A 21,278-nucleotide genomic window follows, 5' to 3' on the forward strand; every position below is an offset into this window, starting at 1 on the left:
GGGGGGGGGGGGGGGGGGGTGATACGGCGAGGGCTGATATGGGTTAGAGCAATTGTGTAGTATCGCATATACAAAACACCCATATTTATTAGTAAGTATGTAATACATCCCAATACAAATCTGCCCGTAAAATTGTAGGTGTTATCCGTCAAGTGTATGCTGATACTTTTTCACGTGACCTAAATTTATCAAACTGCAAAATGTTCATATTCATACGTATATGTTGTTATCTAATCTACCCGGGTGTAGACTGTCACATGAAAGGCACCTCGTTAGGGGGTCAGAGTTCAGTACATCCGGTCTGTAGGTTAAAATGTCCTAACAACCTGTCACTTTTAAATATTGTCTTTGAAACGACAGTATTCCATCAAACGAAATAATGGCTGTGCTATCAAACTGTTCACGGGAGGGACAATGGTTCATGCTATGTATCATTTTCTCTGCGCTTTTCTTTTTTGCTGATGGGAAAGAATGCAAGAAGATTAATTCCTGCTCATGTCAACAGGATGATGGTGGGATTATCGACCTGTCTCCCATTTCTAAAAAGGATGGAACGGCTTGGTAAGTACACGGTGTGGTACATTTTGTATTTAAGGAGAAATCATAAATATTAAAACTCATTGTGATACCCAATATATCCTTTCAGTGAGAAAGGGTTTTAAAAATTCGGTCGCACTTCCGTCATAATTTTATTCATCAGACCAACTTTTGACACTTGTTATTTTGATGTTTCTGGTTTTATTCTTAATTAAATATTATGCCTCAAAATAGAAGACAGAAAATCGGCTAATGAAGCCACTGTTTTAAATTAAGTATGTAGTATGTATTCAGAAAGACAAAGTGAGCAGTTTTTACCCATTTTTCCTTTCCTGATTCCTAATTGGTACCTATTTGTAACGTAAGCTCCTTAAATAGCATTAATCATGTGTAATCAAATAAAAGATGGCCGCTCTAGCGTCTGATTGGCTGAGCTATTCTAATCGTATTCTCTAACAAGCTTTAACTAAATTTGGTATGAACGATTGTTAGATATATATATATATATATATATAATAACAACGAACATGTATTGAGCATGGCAAAAAATCCTTTGATATGTAACAAAAATCATTTTGAAGCTCTTTCATTAAGTACCTAGTTCATTATTTACAGTTGAGTGATTATTGATGAAAACTTGTTTCCAATTTTAGCAATGTACTGGTTGTTCTAAATAAGGGATTGTTATCTTCATATATGTCATGATTTGTTGGCCCTTTTACAATTTAAGCATTAAAACTGTTTTATACACTGTTTAAGATAGCCACAGTCCAATCTATGTATGTACATAATCATTATAATTATTCTAGTTACACGTAAACAATAGTTCTTCTTCGTGTTGTTTCAGCGTTATGGTATTAACTGCAGTGTAAGGAAACGACTTAAGTTCCTTTTGTAATATTTTAAAAGTAAAATGACAATACCGTTCAACATAATTACACAATTAAGGCGTGTTATTTTATATGGGACCAGATTTCAATATTTCATATACACAATATGTTACAATTTAAATCAATATTCTATTTTAACTTATCAGGTTTTCTTCAGTAAAAGACACAATAACCATTGCGAACCGATTCTACTGGAACCCGTGCATCAGCTTCACTGAGGAAGCATGTGTCAATGTGGCGGTAAATATATAGTTTAGTTTACAGCCGTCACTTGGTTCTCAGGTTTACATTGATGTATGCTACCTGTTTTAAAATTGTATTAATGTTGATGGACCAATAAATGGGTGATGTAACCTTAGAATGTTTATCAGTGTCTATTGATTTAATTAGTAAATTGATTAATTGATTAACTGACTCTTTATAATTAGTAAGGTGATTTATTGATAAACTGGCTCTGTATAGTTAGTAAGTTGATTAAGCGTTGACCGTTTCTGTATAATCCACACAGATGTTAAATAATGGAAACGTTGAAACACTTTTTATTGGACATTTTTTGACATTATGATGTTATCAAATCATGCAACCTTATGTGCGAAAAACATCTTAAGTGAAAACAGTGAGGCTTGTATCCCTTAAACAGTCTGCAAAAGTTCCTTTTTCTAATATATATTGTACGAGTTTATATGATAACGTCGAAATACATGTCACCTATTCAATTTATTATATATGACATTCTTTGTTATTTCTGTCAGGTATGTAGGGAAGAAAGTATGATACCTAATTCTACTTACTATGACGTAGGAACACAGGATTCCGCATTCTTCATATATAGAAACGATGCTGACCTAGTTCTAGGTTACCAAGGAGTGAACAGGTTAGTCGTTGTCAACAAATGTGGACCACGGTATATCTATAACAATCAGTGATGTACCGGGTGTTATCAACTGTGTAAATCTGATATCTTCATTACTGTGTAAATGTACAAATCATTGAACACATTCACATAGGATGCTTTGTCTCATCTTGTCCCATCAATATCAATAAACGCAAATTGTTTTTAAAGAATAATTTATGCAATGTCAGGAAATTTTGTTTACATAATTTTCATTTGTAAACATTACGAATTCAAGTACGATATTTATTATCATCATAATGTACACAAGCTTTGTATTTGGTTCTAAACATCTGTGTTCTGTAGAAGTGTAACGAACAGATTATCCATTGTTGTTTATATTTTCCGCGAATGGTATTGACTTTTGAAATATGTTATTTCCAACGGAACACCATTGAATATATTTCACATATATGATACATTTCTAGTAAGTCATAACGCTGAGTAATCCACGTACATTGTATATATAAACACATTCTGAGATAGTCAAGCCATATGATACAGTATGAGTATATATAACTTGAATGTACAGAAAAAAATGTAGCAATGAATGTATATAATGTAACAAATATCATATAATATCATTAACCAAAACTAAATTATCACTAAAAGAACATATAATGGAAAACATCTCCTACTGTGGCGATTTAAATCACTTTCACAAATCTTGTTTTGTAGTTATTTATATAAACGAGCTGTCGATACGACAGTTATTAAATTGAGATTTGAATTCAGTACTATACAATTAAACCATGTATCACATTATTCTATATTTGGCAGTACGACCATCGTTACGCTGTACTGCACAGGGAATGCCGTAGACAATCTGACAGTAATTGGGGAGTCCATCGAGGGATCAGCCATTTACGTAAGTCCGTCTGTTATACACGATCAACAGCCATTAAGGACTAAGAAGGGTACCTGCTTACTTATATGGCATGACTATTATTTTCTTTTTAAATATTCCTGTCCCGCTGCAGCCGAAACACGAAATAATTTTCTGTAGCTTTACGTAAATACAACCACATTCCCTCTAAAACTGTTTTGGATATAAGTGTTACACGACATGGCGAGGGTTGTATCGTTAACCAGGTAGCTCTATTTGTGAGAGCGACAGTATGCTGATCATGGTGAGGGTAGTACCGTTTACCAGTTAGCTCTATTTGTGAGAGCGACAGTATGCTGATCATGGTGAGGGTAGTACCGTTTACCAGGTAGCTTTATTTGTGAGAGCGGCAGTATGCTGATCATGGTGAGGCAAGTACCGTTTAGCAGGTAGCTCTATTTGTGAGAGTGACAGTATCCTGATCATGGGGAGGGTAGTACCGTTTACCAGGTAGCTCTATTTGTGAGAGCGACAGTATGCTGATCATGGTGAGGGCAATACCGTTTACCAGGTAGCTCTATTTGTGAGATTGACAGTATCCTGATCATGGTGAAGGTAATACCGTTTACCAGGTAGCTCTATTTTTGAGAGCGACAGTACGCTGATCATGGTGAGAGTAGTACCGTTTACCAGTTAGCTATATTTATGAGAGCGACAGTATGCGGATCATGGTGAGGGTAGTACCGTTTACCAGGTAGCTATATTTGTGAGAGCGACAGTATGCTGATCATGATGAGGGTAATACCGTTTACAAGGTAGCTCTATTTGTGAGAACGACATTATGCTGATCATGGTGAGGGTAGTACCGTTTACCAGGTAGCTCTATTTTTGAGAGCGACAGTATGCTGATCATGGGTCCAGATTCCAATCCCGGTCTGGCCCCCACTGATATTCTCCAGAAATTAATATCAAAGCTATAGTCATGCTGAAAAATTTCCAAACGTGTGGTTAATGTTTTTGACAATACGAGGATCCCTAGCTTTCAAAGAACATCATCTACTTATCGCACCCGCGTGAAATGCATGCATCTGTTTGTTCCATTATTTTTTTCATCGATTAATTCCCAAAGTACAAAATAACGATGAAAAAATATTTTGCAAACGTCTTTTGTAAAGACTTTGACAGACGAGAGTAATGCTCCGTGGAGTAGAATAAATCTTATTTCCTACCATAACGTTGTTTAAGTATCTTTTAAAACATTATTGGAATGTCTCTCTGTAAATATGTATGTAAATATGTATGTAAATATGTATGCGGTTGGCATTTTTACATACATATACCTACCTTATTTCTGTTTTTAGAACATGGAGCTTAGGAGTATCCACGCATGTGCATTTTATCCTATATACCCACCTTCCCAAGATGGCAGTGGACTGTCGGCTGGGTGGGTGGTATTCATAGTGTAAGTCAGCTACTATTCATCTGGATAAAGACCTTCATTGAACACGTGTATCAAATGCAATGTTCATTAATATATAAAACACTTGAAAATTTGCGAAATTCATTTGCAATTGTGATTGTTTGCTCTTTGTTACTGGTCGTCTGTTCCTTAATATATCCTACTCGTCCTTTGTTTGCTGTTTGTTACTATTCGTCTGTTCCTTTATATATTCTGCTCATCCTTTGTTTGCTGGTTGTTACTACTCGTCTGTTACTATATATATATTCTACTCATCCTTTGTTTGCTGGTTGTTACTACTCGTCTGTTACTATATATATTCTACTCGTCCTTTGTTTGCTGTTTGTTACTGGTCGTCTGTTCCTATATATATTCTACTCGTACTTGTGTGATGTTTGTTACTACTCGTCTGTTCCTATATATATTCTACTCGTCCTTTGTTTGCTGGTTGGTTATGCTCGTCTGTTCCTACATATATTCTAACCGTCCTTTGTTTGCTGGTTGTTAATACTCGTCTGTTACTATATATATTCTACTCGACCTTGTTTGATGTTTGTTACTACTCGTCTGTTCCTATATATATCCTACCCGTCGTGTGTTTGCTGGTTGTTGCTACTCGTCTGTTACTATATATATTCTACTCGTCCTTGTTTGATGTTTGTTACTACTCGTCTGTTCCTATATATATCCTACCCGTCGTGTGTTTGCTGGTTGTTGCTACTCGTCTGTTACTATATATATCCTACCCGAATCCGAATGCAATGTTCATAAACATATAAAACACTTGAAAATTTGCGATTATGATTGTTTGCTCTTTGTTACTAGTCGTCTGTTCCTATTTATATCCTACTCGACCTTTGTTTGCTGGTTGGTACTACTCGTCTTTTCCTATATATCCTATCCGTCGTTTGTTTGCTGGTTGTTGCTACTCGTCTGTTCATAAATATATTCTACTCGTCCTTTGTTTGTTGATTGTTACTACTCGTCTGTTCCTATATATATTCTACTTGTCCATTGTTTCCTGGTTGTTACTACTCGTCTGTTCCTATATATATTCTACTCGTCCAATGTTTCCTGGTTGTTACTACTCGTTTGTTCCTATATATACCCTACTCATCCATTGTTTGCTGGTTGTTACTACTTGTCTGTTCCTATATATATCCTACTCGTCCATTGTTTGCTGGTTGTTGCTACTCGTCTGTTCCTACATAAATCATTCCCGTCCTTTGTTTGCTGGTTGTTGCTACTCGTTTGTTCCTATATATAATTTACCAGTCCTTGGTTTCCTGGTTGTTACTACTCGTCTGTTCATATATATATCCTACCCGTCCTTTGTTTGCTGGTTGTTGCTTCTCGTCTGTTCCTATATATTTTCTACTCGTCCATTGTTTGCTGGTTGTTGCTTCTCGTCTGTTCCTATATATATCCTAACCGTCGTTTGTTTGCTGGTTGTTGCTACTCGATTGTTCCTATACATATTTTACTAGTCCTTGGTTTGGTGGTTGTTACTACTCGTCTGTTCCTATATATATCCTACCCGTCCTTTGTGTGCTTGTTGTTACTTCTCTTCTGTTCATATATATATTCTACTCGTCCTTTGTTTGCAGGATGGTACTACTCGTCTGTTCCTATATATATTCTACCCGTCCTTTGTTTGCTGGTTGTTACTATTCGTCTGTTCCTTTATATATTCTACCCGTTCTTTGTTTGCTGGTTGGTACTACTCGTCTGTTCCTATATATAGACTATTTGTCATGTGTTTGCATATTGCTGCTACTTTTCTGTTCCCATATTTACTATACGTGACCTTTGTTTACCGGTTGCTGGCAATGTCTCATATACTCTTTGTGCCCATTGTTCGTAGGTTGTTAGTGCTGTGTCGGTCCTTTTCTACTCTTATTTTCCGTTGTTTGCCGCTTGCTTGTGCTGCTTTTGTCTTCTATGTACATCATCTGCTCTTTTTTTACAGGTTGTTGGTGCTGTTATGTGCCTACTTCCTGGTAGGAACTGTCTACAACATAGTGTACAAAAAGGCAGAGGGGGCGGACGCCATTCCCCACATTGCCCTGATAATGGGCGGCTGTTCTTACGTCAAGGTGGGTCAGGTATTTAGAAAAGACGTAATCCACATTAAGTCGATTCTGTGAGAAATATAACTAACGAGGAATTGTTTTTCAACATTTTCATCAGCCTCTTGTTAGTTAATTTCACCCATCCATTAAACACATGGAAACATGTTCTTAAATTACCTTTGCTGTTTATAGGTAGCTAATATCGATTAAAGCTGAAACCAATATATATTTCATCACCATTACATTGTTCACAGCGTCTGAGGGTTATCTGAAATGCATTAGGCTTAATCTGATGTGATAATGCAAATAATATCAAGCAATATCGAACAGTCCTTTCACTTCGTATAATAAAACCTGAAACACGGCGAAATAGCCGTAATATTTCAACTTTCTCTGCTGTACGGTAAGACCAATTTTAGGAATTAATGGCACAAATGTCAAAAGAATAAAAGTCCAATTTCAAAGTGTTCCGAGGCAGTGCAGGACTATGTTAAACATACCATATCGCAACCGCACTAACGCATGATCTAGTTGCATTTTAACAATGTGTTGAGTGATGCGAAATGTTACTTAAACATTACTGACTATAGCAATGAAACAGTTTAGTTTCATATAGTGCAAATTGTATTTGCTATCTTGCCAATGTTATTAAACAAGATATCGATTCAACAACAACTGTTTCAAGAAATTCCATGATTGTTCCTTTTATTTAAGCGTTACTGCTTTATTTTCAGGGTTGCTGTTCTAAGCAAGACAAGAGTCGTTCCCAATATTCGAGCGTATGATGATCACTAGAAATTAACTCTGTCCAGACTATTCAGCAAGCAGTTCGTAGATGGAAAGATCTTAAGTGACATTGTGACAATTTCAATATTTGAACGTGCTCAAAGTGCCATTGCGAGAGTCATTAAATGAACATGAATTGTACGATTAATATTGTTTGAAAAGGTCAAGCATGTACATATACTTATATATTTATTATACATCCGGTACGTGTCAATAATAATAAATGCACTGTTTTCAATAGTTCCTGTGATGTAGCTATGACATTTGTGTGTAAGTGAGTTCTTTCCAGAAATGTTTTAAAGGGTTGAAAAGTTAAATACATCTGTTTGGAACACCTTGCGGCTTTGCGTACTTTATGCAAAATCGTTACAAGCAAATTAGGTATGCAGATCCACCGGCATCCGTTAGTGACTTGATGCAATATCACTTGTACTGGATCTAATGCCTGTGATGTTTATTAGAATATTCCTTCTTCTGTTTTTACAATGATGCCATAAACATTTTGTCGGATTATATTTCAGTTGTCTTTGACTTCATTGTGACTATGGCATATCACTACCGGATATGTTTTTTAATACTGTATACAAAAAGATCATCAAGCCCATTAGTGTCTATCCTATGTAAGTACGACTGATAAATATATTCTACACGATGGTTTAGAATTTCGGTCAGAACCGAGGCTTTACCGTGATACTAAGCCCGACTCTTCACCTGAGTGTAAAATGTTCCTCTCCCCCATCACTATTGACTATTTTTCTCTCACCTCTTACCTGATAATTTGGTGAACATCGACAATGACATTTCGCAAGAAATAATAAAGATAGCAGATTTGTTTTTGATAAGGTAGAATTTATGGTATACGGAGAATACTTTAAAGTAAAAGCAATTTCTAGCAAAACCATCGAAGCAATTGAGTTTATTAAAAGATTGAATACCTCGGTGATCCGATGTCAGATATCGAATGAATTTCGGCAAAAGACGTCATTAAATGACGTGTCACGCAATAAAATGACGTCATGTTTGAGAATATCAGCCGACATGACAATGGAATTTTGAACGTGAAACTTCTTTAGCTTAGCTACCGAACTAGGTTAAACTAGTTGCACCTACATTAGAACATACACTGAAGTGGTACAAAATAAGGAATGTTGTCGATATGAATACTTCATCACTCACTTCGTAAGATATACATATATATATAACTGCATCGTATATTGTGACCTTATACTGTGTCTTATTGAATGGTATGGTTATTAAATGGTATGGTTATTAAATGTTGTTACGTCTTGATGTTTACAAAAACTACGAAAGCCTATTAGGGGCACTTACAAGAAAATAACGCGTAATAACACGAAATAAACACATTCTTACGCCAAATAACACGTTAACTTGCAAATAGTCACGTTATAACATGAACAAATGCGTACTAATAGGCTTTCGTATACATTACCGGTATGAATAAAGTATGTGAAATTAATAGATAAAATAAAAACAAACGTATTATGGTGTAGTTTTGTCTTTCTGTTTACCGCCCGTCAACATTACCCTCCCGCTCGTTAATCTTACTTTTTAAAACTCATTTCTAATCCAAACTTCAGGTTGATAAAGCACAGGACGTTCTATGGATAACAATCGGTTTTAACGAAAACTAAATAGGACTCTTACGCAACTGTTGCTTGAAAGTAGCAGCACGTTCAAAACTATTCCCTTAATGAATACAGACTCTTTTAATTGATAAGAATCGCATGAAGTTAAGAGGGAACCAACAGGGTGAGATATATTATAACCTATGGCACAGCATTTTTGTTTAAGTTATTTGCCATAGATGAATACCTTAAGAAATAAAACTTGCATTGTATGTAGCAGAATTGCACCTTTCGGAATTCGAGTACGTAGAAAGGAAAGAATAATAATAAAGATACAATTAATTGACATTGATCGAAGTCGGGTCGAATAATTACCACTCAGTGTGAAGTTTGGAACGGAAATTAATTGAAATCAAGAAAACTAGTTTTATATTGCTTTATCTTATGTTTATATTTATGTCTTTATTTATATATAACAGCTAAATAAGTAAAAACATGCTCTGAATAGATAATCATATGGTGAATAGATAATCATATGGCGAGTGTAGTTGTTGTAGTTCCACCCTATGCCTTACTGGAGGATGACACAGTCATGTTGAATATGGACTGACATCTGATTTGATCTGGACGTCATTTTCGTGATAAAAAGTCACTCCAAAATAAAAATGAAATCTGCTATATCATTCCTGCTCTTGTCTACTTCATTAAAATTCTAAATCGTACATTACCGTTGATGCAGGACATTATTTGATTATGTCATATAACGGACTGTACTGTATTATAAGACCATCCGAACATCGGGGTATGTTTAGCGGTATTGATAAATAGTATGTATCTAGTGTCTCTGTTAGCACTCGCATACAACTCAAAGAAGAGTGTTCACATATTACAGTTTCACATCTAAATATTAAACAAGGTTATTACTCTATAGTCACTATTTTTAAAATATCATATTGTTATGAGATTATTTAATTTGGATCGACAGTTCTGACAGACTTAAACGGCATATTTTGTTGGACGTTTATTATGGTACAAATATTAGATTCTCATCGTATTAATGTCGTCACTGGTAGACTGGTTAAATTAAAGAGCTTTTCAATATCGCTCCAACGTTTGAATTATCAGGTTAAAAAACGTATTGATACAGATCAATAGTTACTTAAGGATTCCGGATTATTATTTTCATTTAAATGTTCATTTATGGATATGTTAGGTCGCTGTGCTGTTAGGATATTTAATATATTTGTTTATAAAGGACTAATTGAATCATATCGAAGACTTTATATTGATGGTATATATATAAAGATTAAACAACTTTATCGATTAACCGTTAATTCGACTACTTTAATAAAAGTTTAATTCTTGATACAACTATTGCTGCCGTGATATTCTGCCCTTTTGTTAATAATTGCCTGACTTTGAGTTTAAAGCAGGCTTTTTTTCATTTTATCATTCTCTTCAATGTGTGTTGCCTTTTTCATCAACCAATTGTTTATCACATGACCTTCATATTTTAAAATCACATACCCTTCCTTGTCATTGATGTGTTAACCAAGTTTCATAGATAATAACAGAATTATGAAAAAACGTGTTAAATTTATTTATCGGAAAATTAACATATAACTCAAGAACCTGGGGTTTCTTTACAAGATAATGCCAAAAGATTTGTCGTAATAAGCTTGCGGTTCTGTGGGTACAGGCTGGTAGACAACAGAGTCCCTGAATAGTATCTTCCTCGCACTGCGGACCATCATTGAGCCCACCAGGACGGCTAGTATTAAGGTTACACAGACCCTGATGACAGTAAGACAAACCAGGATTACACAAATTCTGATAATAGAAATACAACAATTGATTATCGAAATAAGAAAACACAACGATTTATAGCCTCGATCTGATTACAGCAACAAGACATAAGTTCACCTGACAGATTCAGTCAACCTACATGTTGGGCATTGATGTGTCGCATCAGTTTGGATGGACATATTTTCAAACAGTTGCAGAAAAAGCAACAAAATAATGTAAAATAAAATTTGGAAGCATCCATGCAACATCCAGCCAATGTTACCGCCTGTTATTCTGATTGACACATTACTCCAGAAATACTTACAGAAATGTAAATCAAATTTTTCATCTGTTACTAATTTCAAATATATTTCGGATTTCCAATAGAAGAAATCAACTGTATAAGACTTGTTTTTTCCGTTTTCTTGGAGGATAAAATTCGATGCTTTGTACTTTAGACAAAGGGTTCCAAATTGCATCGAACATACAGTAGATAAGTACATGTATATAGCTTACAGAATGGCAAGCAGTAATAATACGACGAGGCTAACTGTCGCGGGACTGGAAGTAGGGGGAGGTCCTGGTAGGGCAGTCATGGTCACCACGTGTGGAGGCGGAGGTGTAGTAAAGACTGGTTCCGTTTCCGGCTGTGATCCGGCCATTGTTTCTGTTATCCAATGGTCAAACTCGAATTCATCAATGTCACTCTCATTTCGTGGACAAGCATATTTTGTGAACAGCTGTAACCACTAGAACAAAAATAAAAAATAGGAAAAGAGTAACAACTTTTGCCCTAGAGTGTCATTATGTATTATGAACTTAACAAATATTAAATAATTCTTTACATTTATCTTCTTACAATACATATGTTTCCAGGCGGTTTCCAAAGGTTACTAAAACCTTTCGTGTTGTTTTAAATCGTCTGGACGAGGTAGTATACAGATATAGTACTGCCTAATAATTATTTTCAGATCTTCAGATATACAGATTATCACTTTGATTGCACGAAAGTTTTTTTACAGATCAAATTCAATTTTCAGATGAATTCATACACATACCGTACATTTGAATAAAAAGCGAATGAATATCTTCGCGAATAAAAACAGAAACATCAGTTTACCAGCGGACATGAGATATCATAAATCATTATCGGTGCATCAAGTTTTTTTCAGTAATTCGTTTAAGATAAACATCACACTTACAGTTGTACCCGATCCTATGTCCCCTTGTACGTAAAATTCCCTTTCTGTGCCACCGTCAGAACAGTACAGACTAACGATCGTCTGGCTATAGAAGACAGGGATAAACAATACATGGCCAAGCATTACTGGTAAACTTGATTTACATTATTCAGAAAACTGTATACCGTCATATATATTAAGTTTTCATCGATTCAACAGTTTTGTGTTCATCAGTAAGGTAGAATCACGTAGCCACACACTAAACACAACACGAAACATGTATATTCATACACGAGACACAATGTTACTACTCACTTATCAAAGTACAAAGTTCACGTAATATTTATATATCTCAGCCGATATGGTGATAATAATAAAAAGAAACAGCATTTTTTTGTGAGCTTTTTTATGAAAGTTAAATTTATCGGGTTAACACAAAAGTGATATAATATGGAGATAAAGAAAAACAGACTGGTTAATCAAACCTTTATATGGAAACGTACAAAAGAGGCTCTTCTTTATAAGCTACCTGCGGTATTTAATGATATAGGTTTCTAGTAATTATTTTGTGACTGCGTATCTTATCACTATACAGGCCAATGCGATCTTACTAGCGTTTGTCCTTAGAATTGTACACGACAGACAAGTTTCCGTTGTCGAAGTGGCTGAATGTAGCTGATCTCTGATCCCCAAGATCGACGAATTCAGAGGTTCCATTACTGCTCTGACAAACCTGTACGTTAATGAACAAAATAATACAAAACTCATTGAAAGTTTAATCTCAAATATGCCAATAGCATGACTGCCGTTACACCTTTTTGTGAACTCCGAGATATACGAATCACACCTTGCTATAGAAATTAACGTTATTTAGATATTATGCATGCGGACAAATATGAATATTTATTGTAATTAAACAAAAAAGTACATCATTTTAGTGACATAGTAATCTTAAATAATTTATACGAACGTTGTCTAAAACTATTGCTGAAAGTATGACGTCATAGATAACTAAGAAGACAAAGCATTTCATCAAAAAAATGTTAAAGGAGGCACGGTAGTCCAGGGGTAGAACTCCGGGCTCGTGACCGAAGGGTCGAAGGGGCGAAAGGGCGCCTACTTAGCTGTAAATGAGCACGTGGTTGGGCAGTGCTAGAATTGTTGAATGCTAGCTGTTAGCGCCGAAATGGCAGCTGCGGCTGTATGATCCGCAGGGAGTTGAGAAATGTACCGGCTAGTTGCAAAGGCCCTATAACCACTGATAATAATTTGTGAACCGCTTTGAGACAACCTACGAACTAGGTTGTGATTAAGCGGTATATAAGAACCTCCAATTATTATTATTATTATTATTATGACTAGTTAAGTTTGCTCTGCTAAGTTTGGTCATGTAGATTGTATAGCGCCAATCTGCAATTATAGTTCTCTTATGTAAACTAGTTGCAAAGTGATGTCAATATTGCATTTACATATGTATAATACACCAGCTAGCCATTCAGGGTGCCGTTTCGTAAATTTACGTACGCGTCGTGAAACGGCACCCAGGCCGACATGTCAGTGAATGAACTGATTAGGACTGATGGAGGCTAATTTATATTGTTAAATGTCTTTCTCGTAACAGAAAACAGCAAGTTATCCGAAGACAACAGAAAATAGACTTACCGGTACCCTGAATCTTTTTTTTCTAAACATTTTCTTCATGTTGGTAAGTATGGATTATGAAAATTTCTTGTTACACAACCAATAATTATTTTTATGTGACGTTGCAATGGCTTGTACGGTATGTACCTTCATCAGACTAATGACCAGTGAAGCGTGTCTGCAAAAAATGTGTATTAGATGTGTTCTGATATACTTAACTATTACGTAATTAGTGGATCATAGATTCCCTGTGGAGTATAACATAGGAAATCAATATTTCAGACAAAACTTACTGCTACATCTTTACATGCACTGCCAGCTGGTCCCTCGCTAAATCCGAAACAGGGATTGTAAGAATAGACCGTCTTGGATGGCTCACGCCCACCAAAGTTCGGCACATCATGGTATCTATTACACAATAAAAATTGGAACTCTAAACGCAAATCTTTACCAAACTCATCATACGAGATTTCAAGTGTGTCAGTGTGAATTAGCATACTTATTTATTCTGATATATTTGAAATATGTAGATAATTAAAATCGGTTATATTTTGCAAAATACATATTTTCCTGTTCACTCGCGATTAGAGGGGGATCGGAAATTCAATGTCTCGAGAATATGTATTAACACAAAATTAACAAAGACAATATACCTGACTTTGATTATTTCGCAACACGTCGTTTTAATGGAGAGGATATTTATATAGGCTGGCCTATTATTCGATCCATTTAAATGTTCAATATCTGTCAATACAATTTGTTGAAATGAACATTTCGTTAGAAGGAGAGACAGGAAATAAGTTTTCGAGAAACAAAACTAGTGATTGACCGTAACGTAACTTGGATGATATTAACATTTTCATCATGACAATATTGTATCATGCGTGTAGCAAAGTCATGGGTGTGATTTTACATGTATCAACATTATTTCTCATTTGTTCAAAATTAAATATTGTTCTGTTCTAACAATATTGACCAAAGCATTAATTTTGTTAAGAAGGCATTGCTATGGTATAATTTTGAATTAGATATAGTGAAGGTAATACAATACCTCGGAGTTCCATCCTGTCGGGCTAGAGGTCGGAGATCTACAAACCGTCCATTCTGATCCTTACAGATACATGGCGATACTCTTTCACACGTGATGGGGATCTGTGCCAAGGACAGTCCAATGCTCCCAAACACCAACAGGAGAGTTGATGCCATTACAATTGCTCAGTGGTGAGTTTTTAGAGATAGTTTGCTTTATCGAAGGTATTAACACACCGTTCATCAATAATAAAAAGTGTTTTTAAATGCCCCTCGTAAGTATGTCATATATATTTATATATCTGTACAAACGACGTATATAAATGTGCCATTATCAAGCTGATAAACACGTTCAAGATTAAAACTTGTGTAACGTGATGTTGACACAATTTGAGATAAAGTCTCCCATTATTCGTTTAATAAGACTACTTAAACTAGGGTATGATACATGCTATTTGTTTGTGATCGAGTCTATGTTACGTTCTTGATTAAACTCACACGGTTTATAAGCATCATTGTAACTTTCTTTCTTTTCTCGTAATATGTACGCATCCCTTATAGACCACCACATGTTTGAGAGTGACCCTGTCAAATTTCTAATCACTAAGAAATAATACATGATGATTGTATGTATTAAGTATTGCTAACAATACATTAGCGTTTGAATTCCGTTTAGTTTTGATAGACGTTTTCACTACAACTTGCATAAAAACAAATCAAAAGTGAGGATGTAATCAGATATTTTTATTCACAGTTGTCTTTGTTGTGAATCGTTGGTTATTTTATCATGGAAGTGTCTCTCCGTCCCTGTATTAATCTCTCCGTATCACTAAGGAGTTACTATGATGTCGTTGTGTTGAGGATGTAGTATAAATATACTAATGAATGTCCAGGGGAAAACATTTGTGTTACAATTTGCTATATCAACCAACTAAAAATGAAGTTGATTCATTCCATTATAAGCGCAAATATGACGCCATTTCCATATTGGTCAATGAGGTACTTGAAAGGGTTCTCTGGTTATTACTCTGATGTGTATCAACCATGACATGACACTTTGAATACGCAAGTGACTATGTGTTCCAAACTATCATGTCTTGGTCGTTACACATCAGTGTAATAACCAGAGAACCATGTTAAGAATTTTGTAGAAAGGAAATGTTCGAGTTTTTCGAATGACATTCGATGGCAACATGTGTACGTTCAAGAGAATATGCCTGCTGTATCTAGGCAGCTGCATGATCATAATAGGCGACTGGGATCGGTGTGTTCCTTGTCCTCTGTATAAGAGATATAAGACTAACCACGGATAGATACGCTGTGTGCAGTTGCAAGCGTATCGTAAGTGGGCACTTGTATGAGGACACATAAGGAAACTTTCTTGTTACCATTGTTTCTCCCTGTGTACCTTCTTTATATTGCGAGGACGTTTCATCCCAAATGATCGAATAAACGCTCTATATCTGTGTTAAAGCATATAATTAATTATAATAATTATAATTCGAGGTTCTTATATACCGCTTAATCACAACCTAGTTCGTAGGTCGTCTCAAAGCGGTTCACAAATTCTTAACGCTTTGCAACCAGCCAATATCTTTCTCAGCTCCCTGGGGAGCATACAGCCGGTGCGGCTATTTCGGCGCTAACAGCTAGTATTCAACAATTCTAGCACTGCCCAACCACGTACTCATTTACAGCTAAGTAGACTGGAACAAACAGAGTAAAGTATCTTGCTCAAAGATACAACACAGTGCCGTACCGCAAACCTTCTGTCACGAGTCCGGCGTCCAAACACTAGAGTACCGTGCCTCCCAATAATATACATTACACGAATTATTCTAATCCACTTTGATAACACCAAACAAACCGTATCTAAGGTTGAAGCAGATGAATATTGAATATTCTTAGTAGATTTAATTCTATTAAATAGTTCTGTTCCTGCCATGGTGTGAGTCGTACATGATTTGAATTTGCATATTCTTACAAATACAGGTATTAGTATACAGTTAGAGTATGGGGTTAAGGGATATAGTAAGTTTCTGGTGTCCCGAGACCAGGTCTATTTCCCGAGGCGAAGCCGAGGGAAATAGGCATGGTCAAGGGACACCAGAAACTTGCTATATATGCCTCAACCCCATACTTTAACCGTTTTATTATACCGATACACACTGGAAAGATGGTTTTAACTAGAAATTATTTGTAAACCATAAGCTGTATAGCTTCACGTTCCAAATACCCTTTTGATGGCAATAGAGCCAAATGCTTACGAGTTCGGCAGCAAGCTCCGCCCACCTCGCGCGTCACTGCCGAGTTCGGTAACAAGCTCCGCCCACCTCTCGCCTGATTGGCTCGGCGGAAACACCCGAGTGTAGGGGTGTTTTAGTTCACAGACTAACACACAGGACTAAACCACACTCAGGCGAAAGTGGGGACATATTCGATTTAACCAATTACTTTTATATAGAGTAAATAAAGTAGAGGTGTAATAATTAATATCATTCAGTAGTTTTGAAATCATAGTCATGGTGATGATTGTAATCGTGTGAACATATTTAGTTAAATGAAATACAGCATTACTCGATCAAACAACACATTTTATTATCATTGTAAAAAATAATTAATATCATAACAAAATTGGGCAAGAGATGAGCTTATCACCCCAATCGCTGATCCTGTGATCATTTTGCAAATCGTACGTTTATGATGTGTGTGTGTTAAGATAAATGTGCTAACGTTTATTTATATAACTTAACATACCTCACATGATCAGTAATAAATAAGACCTATATACCATCATAAAATAAATGTGTCATCTATGATGTCATATGACCGTAAACGTCATTCTTAAACTTGTCTTCCTTTCCTCTTTCTGTGCTTAGTTGATCGAAATGAACATCATACTCCTCGTCATCATTGTCCACGGGATGGTAGTACACGTTTTTACCAAACATCGGGTGCCTGGCTCTGTAGTATAACACTGCCCCAGCCAAGGCCGCAAGTATCATGACAGCTACCACTCTGAAATGTTATCAAAACATAATGTTACCTTGGCTAAAATGTATAGCAATATATAAATACCAACTTGTTTAACATAGAACATCATGATCTTCAACATGTTAAGTAATACTGTGCAACTAAAAGAAGTAAGCTATATTAACAAGGTTAAATCTTTAAAAAAAAATAAAAAAAAAATAATCGGTGAATTATTCATTATTGTTTACGATTCATAAGAATATTTTACTTATAAGAATACACTCGGATGTTAGTATTTTTACAATATGATGTTAATTTCGTTACAATATGCAGAAAAGGATGACGACGATGACATCGATAGAGCCTGGTATGTCCGGCGAAGTGGTCATTGTCACAACAGAATGTGAAGTCATTGTGGGCATGGTCATTTCTTCCCAGGAATTATTGACTCCTAAAAGCTCATCCAAATCCTTAATTTCACTTTCGTTCTTTGGACAGCAATGTTTGCTTCTCAGTTGGAGCCACTGTAAAATATAGTTAATTTATTATATAAGTGGTTGCTAAATTGCTCATGTCAAACTTTCCGTATTAAGTTTATTTATCGATATTGACTACTTTGTTCATACTAACTTATGTTATTTCTATTTTTTAAATGAGTTATACGTATACATATTTATGTAATTATGACAACTGTGTTCCTATTCCCTTTTCCTTTATAACCACGGATAATAATTGTGAACTGTTTTGAGACGACCTACGAACTAGGTTGTGATAAAGCAGTATATAAGAACCTCCAATTATTATTATTATTACTTACATAGGAATGATTCCCAATGTCGCCAATAACTCTGAAATAACCGTCTTCAACATCTTCAGCACAGTACAAGATTACAAACGTCGTGCTATGGAATAAAAACAATTTATTCCAATATCGCAATTTCACACTTATTTGAAGTTCGAGTATAACATACGTTATGTTTTTAATATACAGTATAGTTCATTCCTTTATTTACACCAACGATTTCCGGTGAATTGTATTCTTGTTGTAATGGTAAATAAAGCTTTTCGTCCAAATATATCCATGTCCTTTGCAATTATCAAACTCTGAAAGCGTTAATAACTTAATGGATTAAAATCATAATCAGCTTAAATGTTAAATCAGATCAATATTGAAGAAGTTTTATTGAATGTTTGTATATTCAAATATATCACTTGAAGACACCCCAGTCACATAAATCGTTCTCTGCTCTCAGTCTATCTCCAAATCACAGGTACGAGTTCCCTGATCTGGTGCTGAATATGAGAGCAATGGTTCAACGCATCTGATATTATTTCAAATTGTTTAAATGTTTAGAAATAATTAATATCAGTAGCATGTGGTAAACTATGATATTTCGTTGTTTCATGTATCTACATATCTATAACAACACACGCCTTTTCATATGACCTGTATATAGCTGTTTAGAAACAGTAATTACATTTTGTATCTGTTCAGAGATGATCCAAACACTAACGATAGATTCCCGTTGTCTCCGTGGCTGAATTGTGCAGTATCCTGTTCACCGATTGCCATAAATCGTGTCTTGTCTTTGTTCGCTTGGCAGACCTGTGCGAAAATGTGTGTTTTCAGCAAAACAATTTATGTTTAAAACAATAGCGATAGAAGTGGCGGTGGTAAAATATGTCGATAGAGTATTTAAAATACTACAAGGGTGACATGTACTATTATAATATAAAACAATTGTATATCATTCTTTTGTTAAGGAGTTGAACGGCGCAAAACAAAGGACAACAATCTTGTTGCATTTATTATTATCAACATGGTATTTGTTTTATTCTCTAATAGCTGCAGTACGGGGTACAATCAAAACATTTTGCATGTAGGAATATTTGAGCAATAAACAAGAGTAACCGTGAGTTTGAAGCGTATTGGTTTGATGTTGATATATATAAACAACCTTTGTGCACAGGGTATAAACATCACCATACTGGCGTAAGGTAAAGGCAATTCTAAAACAACAACTACCGACTAGCATCTATACACGACAGCCGCTCGTTAGCGTATTAACAAGTAAATCCGACTTCAATTATGCACTCTAACATATACTTGCAAGTATTTACATTTGCATTGTACAATAGTTAATTTTACACTTTGTTACTGTGAACAGAAAAACTTTTTTAATCTGACACCTTATAGAACACAAGAAACATAGGTAAAATAAGAAACGAAAATACAGGTATTATGTGAAAAGTTTCATAAAAAATATGATTACAGCATTATATCAAAATAGACAGTACAAGAATATCCGAATACTCAATGGAAGGACTAGACGAAACAATCATGGTCAGGATTATACAAGATACTCTGTGTGCATGCTCTTTGACGTACCGACACATTCCGGCATAAGCTGTTGTTCTCGCCTTCGTTGAAGCCGTAGCAAGGATTAAAGGAGTAAAGGTTACTGTCACCACCAGCCGTTGGATAATCCAGAAACCTAGAACAAACGGAGTCATTCCAATTCAAAACGTTGTATGATCCTAACATTAGCAGATATGTATGTCAATATGATTGTTTTCTGGTTTTCTATCGTTCTTTTTTCTTTTTACATTTATTATTTTCTTTATCTGAATTTGTTTAATAAGATGCAATTTCCCCCAATTTCACACCTCAGAAATACTGTTTTTTACGCCTTAGTACATAGATTTATAACAAACTTTACTATATCGTTAACTGATTGTGATTCTATCACGACGTTTTTATGATCATTGGCGGAGATTTGCAAATCATCGTGTCACTTTTTTCGATAATTGAAGGAAAATTCACGTGAGATATCTTTCAAACAAATGGACAGTGATTGCTGTATGTGTATGGTATTTGTGCGCTTAGAGAGCAAGGTCTTTCGATGACCCGTATGACCAATAATACAACAGTATAGATATGAAGTGCTTATTTGATAGTGATAACAACAAAACATCATGATTTTATATAATTTGGAGGTGCATTCATGTCAAAGACGGATTTCATTTAAACATTTAAGCATTAAATTATGTTGCTGACGTCTATACGAAAGACACAGCTTTGCAGGCAAGTTATACGCGCTGTCCTTAATATTCATTTCGGTGTTATCCCCCCAGACACCCGTCTTTTTATTTCACCTTGGCCTTTCCAAGGACGTTAAACCCCATATAAACAAACAAATATTCAATATTTTTACTTACTTTGGTGCTCCGTTTTTCTTAGCGAGAGATCGGAGATCGACATATTTACCAGTTTCATCTCTGCATACACATGGCGATATTTTCTTACATGTTACAGGGATATGTGGCGTCTTACACGACACAACAGTTACCGTCCAAGCAACCATACATATCGAAATCAGTGATTTCATTATGGCGGTGGTTATAGAGCATACATTGATACTACCTGTGTACAGTGTGCTATCATTGCTGTCATGCGGTACACAATATTGTAGCTGTGTGGCAGACCTCTGTGTTATCTTATTTCAGTATTTATTCGACATTACATATTACAGGTGTAGTGATAATAAGGATGATATAAGGTAATTGAATTTCATACTGCTCAATCTGGGTTTCCTATCGCTACGATTTTAATGTTTCATT

General features: G+C 35.4%; 3 protein-coding genes across 3 annotated transcripts; 1 reads left to right on the forward strand and 2 right to left on the reverse strand.

The window, feature by feature from the left end:
- The first annotated feature begins 257 nt into the window (after positions 1-257).
- Positions 258-8,958, forward strand: LOC110466569. Its single transcript, XM_021523139.1, has 7 exons — positions 258-561; positions 1,574-1,667; positions 2,180-2,301; positions 3,100-3,187; positions 4,507-4,607; positions 6,574-6,700; positions 7,411-8,958. The coding sequence occupies exons 1-7, from the start codon at positions 380-382 to the stop codon at positions 7,459-7,461; spliced, it is 765 nt and encodes a 254-aa protein (XP_021378814.1). The 5' UTR covers positions 258-379; the 3' UTR covers positions 7,462-8,958.
- A 1,683-nt stretch (positions 8,959-10,641) lies between these two features.
- Positions 10,642-16,221, reverse strand: LOC110466573. The gene is made up of 6 exons (XM_021523155.1): positions 14,707-16,221; positions 13,949-14,063; positions 12,626-12,747; positions 12,036-12,120; positions 11,350-11,582; positions 10,642-10,842 (listed from the first exon to the last, which is right to left on the reverse strand). Exons 1-6 carry the CDS (start codon positions 14,859-14,861, stop codon positions 10,692-10,694), a joined length of 861 nt encoding a protein of 286 aa, XP_021378830.1. The 5' UTR covers positions 14,862-16,221; the 3' UTR covers positions 10,642-10,691.
- An 896-nt stretch (positions 16,222-17,117) lies between these two features.
- Positions 17,118-21,129, reverse strand: LOC110466576. The gene is made up of 6 exons (XM_021523158.1): positions 20,877-21,129; positions 20,047-20,152; positions 19,136-19,263; positions 18,475-18,559; positions 17,982-18,181; positions 17,118-17,702 (listed from the first exon to the last, which is right to left on the reverse strand). The coding sequence occupies exons 1-6, from the start codon at positions 21,044-21,046 to the stop codon at positions 17,498-17,500; spliced, it is 894 nt and encodes a 297-aa protein (XP_021378833.1). The 5' UTR covers positions 21,047-21,129; the 3' UTR covers positions 17,118-17,497.
- Positions 21,130-21,278: the final 149 nt, after the last annotated feature.

The sequence above is a fragment of the Mizuhopecten yessoensis genome, unplaced genomic scaffold (genome assembly GCF_002113885.1).
Source record: "Mizuhopecten yessoensis strain PY_sf001 unplaced genomic scaffold, ASM211388v2 scaffold11137, whole genome shotgun sequence".
In the NCBI taxonomy this organism is placed as follows: Eukaryota; Metazoa; Mollusca; class Bivalvia; order Pectinida; family Pectinidae; genus Mizuhopecten; species Mizuhopecten yessoensis.

Coding starts and splice junctions, on each gene's coding strand:
- LOC110466569 (XM_021523139.1), top strand. CDS start 380: ATGGCTGTGCTATCAAACTGTTCACGGGAGGGACAATGGTTCATGCTA. Junction 1,668..2,179: donor AAGCATGTGTCAATGTGGCG/GTAAATATATAG, acceptor TATTTCTGTCAG/GTATGTAGGGAAGAAAGTAT. Junction 3,188..4,506: donor TCGAGGGATCAGCCATTTAC/GTAAGTCCGTCT, acceptor TTCTGTTTTTAG/AACATGGAGCTTAGGAGTAT.
- LOC110466573 (XM_021523155.1), bottom strand. CDS start 14,861: ATGGCATCAACTCTCCTGTTGGTGTTTGGGAGCATTGGACTGTCCTTG. Junction 14,064..14,706: donor CGACAGGATGGAACTCCGAG/GTATTGTATTAC, acceptor ATTGTGTAATAG/ATACCATGATGTGCCGAACT. Junction 12,121..12,625: donor AATTCTAAGGACAAACGCTA/GTAAGATCGCAT, acceptor TGTCTTCTATAG/CCAGACGATCGTTAGTCTGT.
- LOC110466576 (XM_021523158.1), bottom strand. CDS start 21,046: ATGAAATCACTGATTTCGATATGTATGGTTGCTTGGACGGTAACTGTT. Junction 20,153..20,876: donor AAGAAAAACGGAGCACCAAA/GTAAGTAAAAAT, acceptor CGTTTGTTCTAG/GTTTCTGGATTATCCAACGG. Junction 19,264..20,046: donor GCTTATGCCGGAATGTGTCG/GTACGTCAAAGA, acceptor ATTTTCGCACAG/GTCTGCCAAGCGAACAAAGA.